The sequence below is a fragment of the Furipterus horrens genome, unplaced genomic scaffold, assembly GCF_987537825.1.
Source record: "Furipterus horrens unplaced genomic scaffold, mFurHor1.1.pri manual_scaffold_2, whole genome shotgun sequence".
Taxonomy (NCBI): Eukaryota; Metazoa; Chordata; class Mammalia; order Chiroptera; family Furipteridae; genus Furipterus; species Furipterus horrens.
In genome coordinates, this window is record NW_028327172.1 from 154,609,181 (window position 1) to 154,625,277 (window position 16,097).

General features: G+C 44.4%; 1 protein-coding gene across 2 annotated transcripts in view; it reads right to left on the reverse strand.

Annotated features, from left to right (window-relative positions):
- JCAD (junctional cadherin 5 associated) overlaps positions 1–16,097 on the reverse strand; it is a 43,791-nt gene that overhangs the window by 12,602 nt on the left and 15,092 nt on the right. Inside the window, exon 2 of one of the 2 annotated variants that reach the window (XM_090266673.1) lies at positions 13,963–14,301. The exons of the other annotated variant lie outside the window; for it this stretch is intronic. Coding sequence (XP_090122799.1) covers positions 13,963–14,243 — 281 coding nt within the window. The 5' untranslated portion in view covers positions 14,244–14,301. The remainder of the gene's footprint in view (positions 1–13,962; positions 14,302–16,097) is intronic. 2 annotated transcript variants of the gene reach the window in all.

The window sequence follows — 16,097 nt, forward strand, 5'->3', positions numbered from 1 at the left end:
CATCAGTGGGCTCATTAGAGATACATTACCAAGTCTCTCCCCTGGAAGTCAGCTTCAGGTACAGGTTAGGGGTGTAGTTGCATTTTAACAAGTGCCCTAGGGGAATCTTCCCCTTCAGACAATGTGGGAAGTGCTTCTAAGGCTGACTCTGAGTCTGACCAGAGGAAGAGGGGCTCTGTTCATGCGCAGAGCTCTCTGCCAGGCAGGAAATGGCGCAGAGCACAGTTCAAGTGCCAGCCAGTTCCAAGCTGCTGTTCACCACCTAGCTGCACATTAGAATCTCCTTTGAGCCTTTGGAAAATTCCAGTACGGGATGGGGGGAGAGAGGGATGGGATGAAAGAGGATGAAGGAAATTAGTCAAAGAACATATATGCATGACCCATGGACACGCACAACAGTGTGGTGATGGCCTGTGGGTGACCCAGGAGCTGGGTGGAGGTGGGCAAAAGGGGGAAGGGAGACAACTGTAATAGCGTAAACAATAAAAAATAAATTAAAAAATTCTAATGCCTGGGGCCAATTGCCTTATATTTGGATCCAATCAGGCTAGGGGGGATCCCAACACCAGTATATTTCAATAGCTCCTCAAATGAGTCCAGTATGCATCCAAAGTTTAAAATCACTGTTCATATGCAGCTGAAGAAAAAATCTCAATAACACTGTTACAGTGTACAAAAATATTAAGCAACTGCTTACAAATCACCAGAGATTAGGACTTTTAACACAGAAAAACCATTAACTGAAAGGAAGCTTGGGGCACTCAATTATTTTGATTAACTATGGGCCAAGCAAAAAAAAGTTAACTCTAAAACTGTTGTTTGCTTTTTAAATTATAAAAGTAATATGTATTCATTGCAGAAAAACTGGAAAAATGTAGGAAAGTAAAAAACCAAACATCATTTTTCAGAGACAGTGACTTTGACACCTTCTAGTCTGTATGTGTGCAAGGATGTGGATTTTCAAATAGCCTTAGTATTCTACTAGGTGCCTGTTTTACATGAAAATTTCCTACCATCTGTAGTACCAACAGGAGGCACGTAGCTGTTACCGTGTACTAGATCCATACTAAGTGTGTTCTAGACATAAATTCACTTAAGCTTTACCAGCACTCCTTGGGTAAGACTACTCTCATTCCTATTTTAAAAAGGAGGAAATTGAGGCACAAAATGTAACTTGTTTAACACTAACATTATTGGGTACCTATGCTGTGTCAAGCACTATGCAAAGCATGCCAAATGAATTTTGTCATTCACTTTACAACCACCATTATTTGTCTATTTTCTAAATAAGGAAACTGAGGCACAGAGAGGTTAAACAACCCTCTCAAGTCACACAGCTTTTAAATAGTGGTAGGGAAAGAATTCAAACCCAAGAAGTGGGGCCATAAAGTGCATTCAATTAGCCACTCTGTTTTACTTCTTCCAATGTAATAAAAAATTCCTCAAATGGATTTAGTATTCTATCATATGTACATGATCTACTTAACCATTATTGGGCATCTGTGTACATTACATTCTAAAACACTTTGAGAAACATCACTGTTCACAAACACTAACTATGTCTTAGATCAGCGGTTCTCAACCTGTGGGTCGCGGCCCCTTTGGGGGTTGAACGACCCTTTCACAGGGGTTGCCTAAAACCATCGGAAAACACATATATAATTACATATTGTTTTTGTGATTAATCACTATGCTTTAATTATGTTCAATTTGTAACAATGAAAATACATCCTGCATATGAGATATTTACATTACGATTCATAACGGTAGCAAAATTACAGTTATGAAGTAGCAACAAAAATAATTTTTTGGTTGGGGATCACCACAACATGAGGAACTGTAGTATTAAAGGGTCGCGGCATTAGGAAGGTTGAGAACCACTGTCTTAGATTATTATTTAGAATAAATTCTTAGAAAAGGAATTAGTAGATCAGGAGCATTATGTTACTCACATTGTTAAATCTGACCTTAGATCAGCCATTCCATATGGGGTCGTATAGAGGAGAGGTATCTTGCTGAACCTTTCACATCTCTGGTTATTACAATCTTGTTTTTTCTTATTAGATGAGTGAAAATAACTTCTCAATGGTTTTAATTTACATTTCTTTAATCACTAGTAAGGTTAATTTTTTTCATGTGTCTACATGTCATTTGTGGCTTCAAATAATTTCTACAACACAGTCTGCTTTTCAACTGATAGGAAAGTAGAGTGGAGATGACAGGGGACAGGGAGAGGCTCCTGGGCCACCAGTTCTGTGCAATCACAGCATATAAAGCCTGGGAATGAAGCAGCTGCTGGGACTGGGCTGGAACAGGACCATTCCCAGCACATAGGCAGAAGGCTGCTGTTCTACTGGAGCCCAGATGGTAAATGAATAGCAAAAATCTATTATTATTATTATTATTATTATTTTGAAATTACTTCTTCAAATCCTGCCTCCACCCCCCACACCTGATAATTTGTTAAGCAGCCACTTAAAGCAAAACTGAATTATGCATTGAAAAAGCAGAAAATATTGTACTTAAAATCAACTTGAGGTAAAGCATCTGCCACTGAGCATCCTAATGGTTTCTGCATTTACTACTTAATCATGGTGCAAGCTGTCTTAACACTAGGCCTGGTTGAAGGTCAATTTCTTTGTTACTTTTGTTGTCATCAAAATCAGGTTTTGAACATTTGGGCTTTGAATGCTTAGCAGAGCACTTAGTGGGCCGGGTTCCATAAGGATTAGTCATTGCTTCACGAGGGGGACTTGCACATCTCCCTCCCTCCCACCCACCCAGGTGAGCTGGCAAATCACAGTCCAGAGCTCTGGAAGCCACAGTCCCTTCTCTTATAAAATCCTCTGTGACTCCCAGCCACAGCCTGAGAAACACTGTAGAAGAGGACCCATTTAAAAGTCCTCAGCACTTACTGGATATAGGGTCTTAGGTTTTATGCAAAGTCCAAGGGTAAGACAAAAATTAGAACTTAACAAGAAGTTTCAATTATCACAGATACAATTAAGAGAGGTCTAAATAAATCATTAGGTAGTGTGTGGTTGATGCCCTGCATCAGAGACTACTTTCTTGCTACCTCTGTTCTTCAGCTCATGGTGAGTGGGCTTTGTATACCACATAGCTTTAAGAAGCACCATACTTACTCCTCACAGTCTTACAAACATTTTCCTGCAGTGCATGACTTTGTGGAAGAAACCACACATGTGGCTTCTGCTCATTTTCTCAATGGATAATCTGTTTTCTTGGTAAATACATGGTGTACCTAAATGCCAAAGGTGGCTGAAATCCCAGGGTGCTACCTGTCTCTATGTACCATGAGCAAAATCAGAAGGAAAAAAAAAAGACATAAATAGGACAAGAATATAAACAGACTGAAACTACCTACACAAGTAATGTGGTCAGTTTTCTACCCCTCCCCAAAATGTTACATTATCACTTTGTCAAAACTGCCAACCATAACTAATGAAAAAGGCTAAGCATTCTAGGTTAAACTTTTTCTATTTGAACAATGCACCTAAATCCCAATTTAAGGAAAACACAGGTCATCTGGAAATTTTTAAAGAATTTATTTTAAAAATAGTCTACATTGACATAGAAAACTATAAAGCAATTATTGGGTTGGGCAAAAAGTCTGTTTCATTTTTTTCTATAAAATAAAAGACACATTTTTCATTTTTACCAATAACTATGGATTTGGATATTTTGAGTATGTTGGCTATCTCCTACTATTGGCTTCTAGTGGGTAGAGGCTGAGGTGCTGCTCAATATCTTCCAATGCATAAGACAGCCCCACAGCAAAGAATTATTTGGCCAAAATGTCAATAGTACCAAGAAACTTTGCAGACCACTTCTGACATGCTTGATCAGTCACAGCACCTTCTCCATACACTGCACAAATCTTTTTTTGCATTTCAGTTGTATTTTTACCTTTCTTGAAATAATAAAGCATAATATGCCAAAAATGTTGAGTATTTTCTTCCATCTTCAATACCAAAATGGTTACACAAAAATTCACCAATTTTGACGTTTTTCTTTTTTAAAAATGCATGCTGATATGACAGCTGTCACAATACAATCTAACAAAATTGTTTTGAATGAAGTTAAAGATAACTAAGCACTACTAGAGCAATTGTATGGAAAAAACTAAACAAACTTTTTGGTCAACCCAATATTTAATAATCATCTATTTTGAACCTAGTATGAGCCTCGCTTTTACAGACACAAGTGGGCCCCACAGGTGATAGTTCTGGTAAATTTCTCCTTCGGACAAGTTATCAAGAGTAGATATGTACTGGCTTTGATATGTGATATCTATTACCAGCTACCTCAGATGGCTTCAAAGCCAAGAACATATTTTCTAATACCTTTGAGGAAATAAGATGAAATGAATATTTTCTTCCTAAAAAATAAGACTAATAATTTACATTTTAAAAATGTTAACAATGGCACATTTTACAAAAACATGCTGAACACATTAATACAGGGTGGGAAAAAGATAAGGAAAGCAAAGCGGAATGCGATAGCCCAAATAAATTGTGTTGAAAAGTTCAATGAGACAAGCAGGGTCTTTATACAGAATTCCTGGGAGAACAGGACAGAGATGAGACAGAAGTTACACTTGCTAACAGCTTCGTGCTTTATCACAGAAAAGAGACATGATGCCAACAAAACAAATGATAAAAATTGTTTGGAAAAATATCTGAAACATAAACATATGAAAAACAACAATTTCAAAGAAAAACAGGTGAACCTAGGCACTGATTATATAAAAGCTATTGAAAAAATTTAGGAAGCTTGGTTAGTTCACATGACTCATTTTCAACCACAATACTGCCTTTCTTCTCAAAGTAAAAGCCTACTTAGAATGGCAATATTTGAAAACCTTTAAGTACGGGTTCACATGCTCCAGGATTACCTTTCTCAGGGGACTCCAAGATCTTTCATTGCCACACCAACTTATTACCATCTAGTTATATTCCTGACTGCCGATGGTCATGGGATAGATGCCCTCCCTCCTCCAGGAACAGAATCCTGAGTGTGGTCCTTGTGGGCAGCCCCCAAAGCCTAGTCAGCTGTGCTTCCCTGTGAGGTCTGGGTGGAGGGTGGGAGGCCCCACTAAAGTGGTCCCAGGCCCAGTGACTTCTTCCAAGTGCAGGTCTGCCAGCCTAGCAGAAGCTGGCACTGCCACTGCCTACAAACTCTGGCATCACTCCGGGACCAGGGTAGGCTGCAGCACTTTACTGCAGTCATTCCTCCACAAGTCACTCCCTTCCAAATGGGCCAGCCAGTCTTAGCCAGATGCACAGTCCAAGCACAAAGGTGGTGTGTGTCACCTAAAGAACCTCGCACTCCTCAGAGGAGAAGCTCCCTTCCTCTAGGTGGGCAGAGGTATAAAGGCATCTCTTTAGAGTGACTCATGTTCACCAGCCCCATGTTTGATGTCTGACATGTTTCTGTGATGGGTCAGATACCTATGTGTACAGAACATGCTCTAAATGGGCCCCGAGCCTGCAATTTGATCCTTCAGCATGCCTTGGTATAGTCAATATATGACACTATGTAAATCCTCTATATAAAACACCATCTGTGTACCATCACGATGGAGGGGCCTCCTGAGCCTGCGGAGAAACTGACCCCAGCGGGGGCCACATCAGACTGAGGGCCGAGGGCAGTGGAGATCCCTGGACTTGAGTTCACTTCAGGTAAAACCCAGGTGAAGGTCAGGGCAAGTGCCTTTCCTCCCTCCTTCAAGATGTGGGCCTCCCCATCTGAGTGGCTGTACCTGCATTTACCACAGGTTACTAATCACCTTCTGATAAATCCCCAAGCTTTAGGGAGAAAGGGTCGAGACAGATAAGAGTGGAATGAGAAGACTGTGCCTGCGGTCAGTCTGGGGGTGGAGAGAACCAGTGAGCATGCAGCCAACCCTCAGGGTCAACAGAATGGCCAAGGCTATGACACCTGCACAGGGCTATGAGACCGTGGGTGGCCTCAGGCTCCTCACGGCACCAGCAGAGAGCAGTGTGGCAACATTGCCGGAGAGTGTGGGCATCTGCCCTGGGTGCTGGTCAGACTGTGTGGGTTCAAATGCCAACACATGACTTCCTAACTGCATGCCTCCTGCATTTGATTCCTCATTTATATTAAGGGGATGGTAATAATTCCTTCCTTTTGAAGTCTGTTGAGAGGATTAATGAGATAATACATTTAAATTGTTCAGCAAAGTGTCTAACATAATAAACTCTTGTTTTTAGTTATTGTCACTATTGTTAACTCAGTTAAACAATTCAGAGTACATAATTCTGAAACTTTTCCTCACATCATCCAAGGAAGAGGGTGAGGGGCACAAAGGAAAGAAGGAGAAGAACTGTTTGTCTCAACCTGGTGATTATTTTAGATCTGTACTTTGTCTAAATCGTAACCTATAGGCCTTCACAATCACAGGAAGCAATGATATAGCTGACTGTCATAACAAGACTCTGCCCCTCCGGTGCCAGCTGGTCTCTAAGGAAGAAGCTACACCCGTTTCCATAATGATGATGTAGAACAAACCAATATTTAGTTTATGAAAACAAAGCAGGAAGTGCAAGCTACAATCCACGTTCTCTTGCATAAAGCCAACAGGTAAGGCAGATTATTTCTCTATTTTCCTATTTTCTCTTAAATAGGGTACATTATATTTTTACCAAGTTAAAATATCTTTACCAGTGTAGTCTGTACACTGTCACCATAGAAAATGAAAAAAAAAAAAAATCCTAGTTATCACTTCCACCCCTCACTTTTATAATTCATTCATTTATTCAACAAACATTCATGGAATGTTCTCTGTGCCTCTGTGCCTCTGTCCCTCTGCTCTTTGGAAGAAAGCTTAGAGCAGGGAAGAGTAGGGGTGGCAGCCACCAGGAATGAGTAAACCGGAAAGCCAGTCGTCCACTCTCTTCATAGACAGACAAGGACGCTGTGTCCTAGGGGAGCTAACTAAAGCCCTGAGTCCCCACAGCTGGTACATGTCAGTATGTCTGCTAAACTCTAGCCTAGGCTCTTTGCACTTTGTTAAGAACTCACAGAGATATAGTTGACCCATGAACAACACAGGGTTTGGGGTGCCAACCCCTGCACAGTCAAAAACCTAAGTATGACTTTGAGTCCCCAGTCATTCTTTGGTATCTACTGGGGGGCTGTTTCCAAGAACCCTGTGGTTACCAAAGCCCACAGATAGGTGAATTCCTTATATACAATGGTGTAGAATGATGCCTACATTAGACCTTCTGCATCTAGAGATTCCCAATCACTGATCAAAAATACTGTTTTCCATCATGGTTGAACCCACAATTCAAACCCACGTTGTACAATGGTCAACTGTAGTCATCTTTGAAACAAAATGAGTGGAACTGAAGACCCACTCAGCTCATTGTTAGATCCATGATTCATGTTCTTACTATTCAGTGTCTCTCCCTTGGGTATTTCCCAGCTGGCTAACTAATCCAATTCTCTAGCTAAAGAAGAAATGCAACACTACAACCCTCCTCTCACAGCTGACACAGCTACCTACATAACCGGAGTTCTCGGCTGTGCTGCTGAAGTCTTCCCGTTCTAGAAGTACTTCCTCATCACTGCTCTTCCAGGAGTCTCATGTTCAAAGGCTCCAACCTGCTTCATGTTGGGAAAAACATGACAACAAAGCAACAGAGAGTGTGTACAAGAGAGAGAAATGGAATTCGGGCACTTAGAGAAGGTTACAGTGCTCATGAGCAAGAGAAGAAGAAGGGTTTACAAAAAGACAGTGAGAAAAATAGGAGGTCTGAATCTTCATGTGCGTACATGAGCGAGCGTAACAGCTCAAACAATTCAGCCTTTACTCTGTGACAAGGTCAAAATAGCGACACCTAACACTTAGGATATGAAGCAAGCGGCTGAAAGTAGTGTTTGTGGAAGTATGGTTTTGGAAAGAGAACGAGCTACATAGAAACAGATGTTAAGCTTGAAGCATTCCTTTTTTGGAAAACCATTATAAGCAGGATATGATTTGAGAGAAGCTTAAAAAGCCTCTGAAAATTAACTGTTTACCATATCCAGTAGCACTATCTAGAATGGATGTTTGCTGATCAAATATAAACCTCCCAAGATGAGGCTCCAGATCACCGCCACATCAAAGACTCTCCTAGATTGCTAAGTCTCTAATTAGTTACAACTGCCACTGATGACAAGAGATAATTACAAGCCATTCTCATGGTTAACTAACAAAAATTTTTACCAGAATTCCTGGGGCTAAGCAGAGACAACCTATTATGGTGTCACTTTTAGATGCAAACCTTTGCTGTGTTACTTTATTTTACAGTTTCCTCTGATTATAATATTTCAAAAGAAACACATGAAGGAAACCGTGAATGCCTGATAACAGGGTTTTACACAGTTGAATGGTAGCTAAGTATTATTCAGTTACAGCTACTTCGTTTTAAGCAGCAGTTTCCTACATATTTAGATAACAGCTAGCTTTTCCCCTTTGTCTCCTCTTTTGCCCCTTAATCTATGTGTGTGTGTGTGTGTGTGTGTGTGTGTGTGTGTGTGTGTGTGTGTGTGTATGCTGGCAAGCAAGGCTTGGAACAAGATAGTATGTGCATAAATGGTTAAACTTAGTGCAAACTGATGAACTAAAATAATACTTCTCATTATAATCTTGAACACAGATATAAATAGAAGCTTTCAGGAGCCTCCTTTTCGTATTGCCAGAGAGCCAGAGAGAGGACAGAGATGTCACATATAAGATGCATTCACATTCAGTAAGTATCTGTTGTTGATTATATGCCAAAAATTCAGACATAAGAAAAATCTAGCATTAAATAATTTCATCTATAGAATGCTGGCTAACTGTCTGCTATTTTACAGACATTCTTGTTTCCAGCTCTGCACCTGTGATTGCTATAGTAACATCTGACATGGTCAATGAGGTTTTTTTGTAGCTAGCATGTGAGGGACTTCCATGCAAAGCCTTCAGCCAGTCTCAGCATCTCAACCTGTTCACAGACCACTTAGGGTCTAGATGAGCTCTGTGGAGTCAATGACTCAAAGGGGAAATGCCATGTTTTTAGAGTTACTAAATGAATGGTCTGTGAAGAGAACAGGTTTGGGGTGCATGGTCAGCACCCTCACCCAGCCTGGAGACTGCCCTCATCCAGAGCCCCTTTACCCACAGTGGATAAAGCTCGGACATCAATGTCCAGTCCTTCTCTCCCCCTGTCCAACTTCCCTTCCGCTTTCCAGCCCTACCCATGCACCCACTGCCTGCCACAGCACCCACTGGCTCTGCCAAACTATCCAGTCTTTCTCTCAAAAATCTAAGAAAAATGGGCAGTGGTCATCAGGGGGCTCTGGATTTAAACCATAACATAGTGGCAAGAGGAGAACAAAAGTTACCAACCATGAGCCCAAGTTCCTGGGGGGAGTAACTGTCCATGAAGGGCAGAAGCTGGTAAGCAAAGGGGGAAGCAGAAGTGCAGGGAGATGCAGAGAGAAAGACAATGTGGGACAGAGACCCAAAGAGTCACCCGGGGGAACAACCTCCAACCCAGAGAGACAGCAATGGAGAGGCCAATCTTGGCTCCCGGCTTCCTCATCCCCACATGGGGTGAGGCCTGTGAGTCTATGTTTTGTACCTGTGGATGGTCCATGAGATTCCCCATTAGAGTCTCACAGCTGCCCCCTGTTCACTCAGGTGAGCTCAGCTTCCTGCACCCACACACTCCTCAGAGGAGGGACACTTTACCACCAGGACTAGCTGGCCTCCTGGGAGTTTTTCGGAATCTGTTACTGTGAATTTCCTCACCCCTACTGCCTTGCTCAGCCTCCAAGAGTTAGTGTGTCTGAATGAAGCCATCAGCACTGCCACTTGAACGGTCCAAAAGAGAAAGTCAAGACTTTTTACTACGGAACCTCCCCAAAGTAGCCTCACGCAGGTCCTTTCACTGGCAAAACCTTGTCCACCTCCCATCTTACAGCAGCCAATGATCTGAGCACTTACACAACTGCCTTGCCATAAAGCAACTAGGGATGAGCCAAGGTAATGATTTCTGAAAGATGTTTGAGTGTTCAATAAATGCAAAATTCTTCAACAGGAACGAGCAAAATCAGAGATGAACGCAAAATGGTGTCAGGCTTCAGGAAGCTGACAGTCCTGGGGACGAGGAGAACGTGCTGGAAGAACATGTGGGAGAGAGTAACTTTAACTGGGGAAAGCTGAAAAAGTCCAACTGGTAAGGTGTGTTTCCCAAGGAGATGGGGAGGAGAGGGTTCTGGGTGCTGCTGGGCAGGGCTTAGGAAGTGGGGAGCACCCAGGAAATGAGAGAGGACATAGGAAAGGCAGGTGTGGCCCAAAGGAGGCCTGCAGGGCCCGCGAATGAGCCAGGGGCTGACGACGCAGGCAGTGGGGCCCAGGAAGGCCCCTGAGCAGGGAGTCTCACAATGCGGGTCAGAGTCCTTCATCTGTACTTGAAATGCTTGTGAAGTTACCAGCCCTGACACAGCCAGTGCCACACACTGAAAGTAGCTTTGGAAAAACAATCGCTCTCTAGGCATCAGTTTGGATAAACAACTATGTAAGGCAAGAGTGGACTCTTGGTCCTGAGTTCACTGCTTGAGCATAAGAGCTTTCTAGTATGTTCAGCTGGTCTTTCACCTCTCCTCACAACAGAACTGTCCTTCTCATCTCATCTTGGGTGCCCGGTACCACTTGCTCTAAGGACAGTGGGAGCTCAAAGCACAGCCTCTTCAGCAAGTTAAGAAACACATATCCTAAATGCTTAGAAATCTGGTCAAATCTTCATTATCTGTATTCCTTTTTCTTTTTTTTTTTTAAGTTTTATTCACTATAACCAGCCCTTACATAAATTCTGTTCTAAGCTGATGTTAATTATCAGAGGGAAAGAAATAATCCTGATCATGCACCCCAGCTTACGAACACCACCACCTTCCTTTACGTAGCCCTGAGCAATGTCACACAGAAGCAGTGTGACGTGAATGTATCTGATTGAGGTGTGACAGGATGAGTTCCTCTCGCAGCTCCCAGACAGGAAAGGGACGCAGCTGGGCCCGGAAGGCAGTTACACATCCATGTGAGCAGAGGACCAGGAAGTGCAGAAGTGCAGTCCAGCACTGAACAACTGTGAAAGGTGCTCAGAGGCTTGAGCGCCCTTTCCAAATTGGGCCAGGCCTCGCATGGGACAGTGTGGCCAGAGCCTGTGTTGCGTCAGAGTGTCAGCCACTGCAGGCCTGGCAGCCCAGGGCTCCTCTCCACTGCCTCAGTGGCCCTTGCCAAGTCACCGACATTCTCTGGGTTTCACATGCTTTGGCTATGAAATAAAAACATTGCCTGCATGCCTACAACTCCGCCATCCTGCCAGAATAAAATAGACCGCCTCTGCTGAGCCCCTGTGGCTTTCCAAATGACTGGAAGTCAGTGGAGCACTGAGGACTGGCCCGTGGTGTAGGGACACACTCTAGGGTAGACCTCAACCCACCAGAGAAACTGCAGGAAGAGGGAGCCTTTGTGACACATCCCAGTCACCCTGATGGCTTGGAGTCACACAGGGCCATCCTGAGCCCCACCTTCCCCCCACACACCTGGAGGCCAGCCCAGCAGGGTCACTGCAGGGCAGGCCAGGCTGCAGGACCATCACAGCACTCATCCAGTGACTGAAGGCTGGCACCTGCCATGGTACCACTTGTTTATCCAGATTCAGAATTTCCAGAAGCCAGAGTATTGTTGGTTTAATTTTTCCTTTTCCTTGCTTTTAATTTTGAAGCTGTTAACCATCAGCACCTATTTGCTTTCTCCAAAAACACATTTTTTTTCTGAGAAAAAATAATCCTCCTCCTGCCCACCTTTCTGTTTACCTCCTGTTTTCAGTTCTCTATTGGCTGCTAAGAAAACAACAAACAAACAAACAAAAAATCATTTAATTACAACACAACTCAGCCAGTCTCTGAGGCTTTGGGCACTCACATGGATCTCTGCAAGCATGTACTATGCATTTTCTTTTTCAACCCTACCAGGCAACCTTCAATCCAAAAGCTAGTATACACTTCCCAAGTTAATCAGCCAACCACAGAAATGTGGAAGAGGCCTGATCTGCCAAGATCTCTCTCATCTGTATAAAGACATCCCAGAACTATGCAAAGCAGTTATTCATGACAGAGGGAAAGGTTTCTGGCAGACAGGCTGACACCCACCTACCTGGAGGGTGGGTTGGTGGGCCCTGTGGTCCTCAGGAAGCTGTTACCACATAGGGGCTAGAAGGTTCTGAGCGAGCTGTGGACGAGGTCGGGAGCCATGCTGCCCATGCAGAATTCTAAAGGAGATTCTATCACCTCCCACTTGGGGACCCACCGCTCGCTTCCGATCCAGACCTTCCAGATGGAGGGAGACCCCACACAGCCGACATGGCATGTTCGCATGGGTCCCACAGCCACTGTCAGCACCTCATTAGAAACTGAGCCTCCTGCTTCCCAACAGTTGTTAGAATGGTGGGAAGAATGAATGGCATCCATGAACATACAATAAACTCCCCGTATGCCTGTCACTGTAACAAGCTCTTAGGACCCTACAATTTAAGGTGGAAAGTACAGATATACTTGGCACAAAACTAGAAGCAGCAGAAGGCAGGATAAAATCAAGCACAGGCCTGTGTCAAAATAACTCCGCTGTCCTAATTCTGAGCCAACTCATCCATCCATAAGCACCCTCTTCCAAAGTCCATGGTGGGTGTGTTTTTCAGGGAACATGGCTCCAAAGAGACTTAAGCCCAAGGCAGCAGTGAACGCAGGTGTGATTTGTGAAGGGCAAGGTTATAGAAAAACAGCTTAAAGTTATTTTCCATCCTCGTTCCCCATCTGAACCTGGCTCCATCAATGAAACTCTTCCTCACCAGAGAAATGGTCTGACTTGTCCACACAAACCCACTTTCACTACACTGGGCATGAAGATGGGCGATCGCCTTTGTTTTTAATCCATAACCAAGGTGTCAGATGCTCTGAATTATGAGAGAGAATCCCTCCCGTTTTTTGCCTGAAAACTGCCAATGAACAAAAAAGATCCTTTCTGTAAAAAGGTGACTTCTAAGCATTAAAGGCTATTTCAGCCCCTTTAGGCTTAATCCACTTGCCTTTCTATGTGCTTTTTTGCTTCCCTTAAAGACAGGTCTATTTCTTGCTGGTTCCACACAGTTTCACGACATGCTCAATACGGGCAAAGTCCTCCTTCCCTGGTCTGAGCCTGGTCCCGACACAGCATTAAAGACAAACAGTTTTATGAAGTGATGACAAAGGTTTCCTCAAGGTCAAAGTGGCCTGGATGAGATTGCAGGGCTCCTCTCCCATGGGGGCCCTGTTCCCCCAGGAGCCACCCTCCTCTGTAATCGAAGCAAACACCCGCAGCTGCAGCTGCATTCAGATGGAGACCCCCTGGGCCTGGGGTGTGTGCAAGGAAAACATGGGTTGGGAGCCAGTGGAATTATATGAATACACAAGAAGAAAGGTGTTCTTCCTCACAAATGGAGGGGAATACAAACCTCTTTCAACTCAGTTAATGTACCTAATACTGAAACACATTAATAAGAAAGCCTAATGTACTAGGAATGTGTGCCTGCCACAAACTAGCTTTTACAGAGTTTTTAAATGGTTTCTAGTTGAGGAAGTATCGAGAGATTGTAAGGGAAGAGAGAAGCTGAGTACTGAAATGCAGTGTTTAGCAGGACAGAGTTCGTTTCCTCACCACTGTTTATTGATGGCTTACTGGGGCCCAGCCCTGTGCTCAGTGCTCCTGGAACATCCCAATACCTCAATGGACAGCAGCATTCTTGTCCCTCATCCACCTCCCAGATCCCAGCCAATTATAAGGAGTAGGAGGATTTTATTCCACAGTCACTGCCAAACCCCCAAGTCAAAAGAAAAGAGTGGGCGCACACTTACCCCTCCTCAGACATTCTGGCCACAGAGGTGCTCAGGGGCTCTCCGCGGGTTCTCAGTGCACGGCGGCCATTGTCAGAATCACTCCCGGGTCCTGTCCCCACGTACGCCTCACTGTGTGGGAAGGCAGCAGGGCCATCCTCACACCCGTTCAGCAGGCCATGGCCCCCTCTCGCTCTGGTCCTTGCTGGCTGGCGCTCCTCATAGTGAGCCTCCTGTGGTGCCTGAGCATCTCTTGACAGCTTGTATCCATGAGAAATCAGGAGGTCTTCTACACTGTACATAATGCACCAGCCTCATCAAAGCTCAGCTGCTGGGACGATCTCTGTGGCAGGACCCACACTGAGGGGACAACAGAGAGCATTCATGAGGACTCACCAATTCTCCCTGCAGCTGCGTCCAAACTAGTCCCTGGTTATGGACACAGCACAGCACCTGTACAGAGAGTGAAGACATGGATCGCTGGCTGAAATGACTCTCCATCTCACGCAAGCAGAGCGCGTGGGTGCAGTGGCACTCTGTAGGATGTGGTGACTATTCTGGGGCCCCACCCTCGGATGACTGCCTCTTGTCGAAGAGTCTGGAATGGTGTTTAAGCAATGAAATGATCAACAGTGTCCACCATCCCTTGCCCCAGTCATCTGAAAACAACAGGGATAAGGAGAGAGGCCAAAAAACAAACACAGGCTCAGGAGCTGCAATTACTACTCGGTATTTCTAAAAAGAGAAACTACCAGTGTCCAGTTTAATCTTATTATACTTCCCTGATTTCATCTTGTAGGCATACCATTCACTCTAAAAGGGCAGAACGAGATCCATAATCAACACAGAGCCAGCACATACTTCAGTACAGTACGCTGAGCAAAAGCAGCCACAACGGGAGGTCAGTCTCTGAAAACAGACCTTCAGTTTTTAGGCTCATCCTGAGAAAACGCACGGCACACTGATGAAGGATTTCACGCCCAACCCACTGCAGAATCCAAGACTTCTCCTTCCCACGTGAAACTTTGAAGAGTAAAATTTCCCCCCGATAGACCTTGGGGAGACATTCTGCATCTCTGGGCCAAGGGTATCCACCTCCAAATCCTGCTATGGTACACGAATTCACCGACAGCTACTTCCCCAAGCTAACTGTTCTCAGGCCACAATACAAAAAAAAAAAAAGATGGACAGGAACTTGCTTGAGAGCATATGTGTGAAAGCAGGTGGGGCTGCCACATGTATTTTTACACAAGAGAATCTTCTTTCCTATGTCTTCTCATTGTTAATAGGATGCCAGGCAGTTTGGTCAGCCCGGCCTGGTTCCCCAGAGGCTGTGGCACAGGCCTGGGCAAGAAGCACACCAACACCAGGCCGGTTAGAGCTGGCCAGCCCCAGTCCCGCTCTGCTGGTGGACGGAAATAGCGCCACAGCAGCCCCACGAACAATGGCCAGGAAATGCCTGCTGCCCGTGTGCAGGTGAAAGGGGACACATGTGCTTCCTATCAGTGGGTGTTTCTACCAGGGCTCACAATTCTCTGACTGCGCATGTCCTTCCTCCTCATCAAGAGCTAGATAACAGCAGCAGCAAAGGCTCAGTTATCAGCATGGAGAGTATCAGACTCTGGAAGGCTCCAATTTTCCCTTAGGTTCCTTCATATTATGTGAGGCTGAAAACTCTGGCAGCTGCTGGACTAGAGGAGAAATCTCCGTAGCAATTCTGCCATCCTTGACACGCCTGCTGTGTGCCTTTTAGGGAGTCCACTTAGACGAAAGTGAAAGGACCAAAGAGGCAAGTATTTGTTCTTGGATTTAGTTGAGCAGCCACAGAGCTATATACTACAGAGGAAAGAGGGTCCATTACAGACACAGGGCTTGGGGACAGCGAGGCAAGACTAGGAAGGCAGGGTCTGTGTTTGATGCCATATCTCCCAATCTGGCACATAGTAGGTTCTCAAAATACCTTGAGTGAATTTGCAGGTGAAAGGGACATTTGAGCTAGGTTTTGAAGAATGATTAGGAGTCACTAGATAAACAGCATGTTCACATGTATGAGATGGGGAACTGACATTTAAACAAGATTTTGGGGACATTATGCCAGTAGTAAAGAAATATCGTAACAGAATCCTGGTAGCCTAGACCAGGGTCCCTAGGCTCCC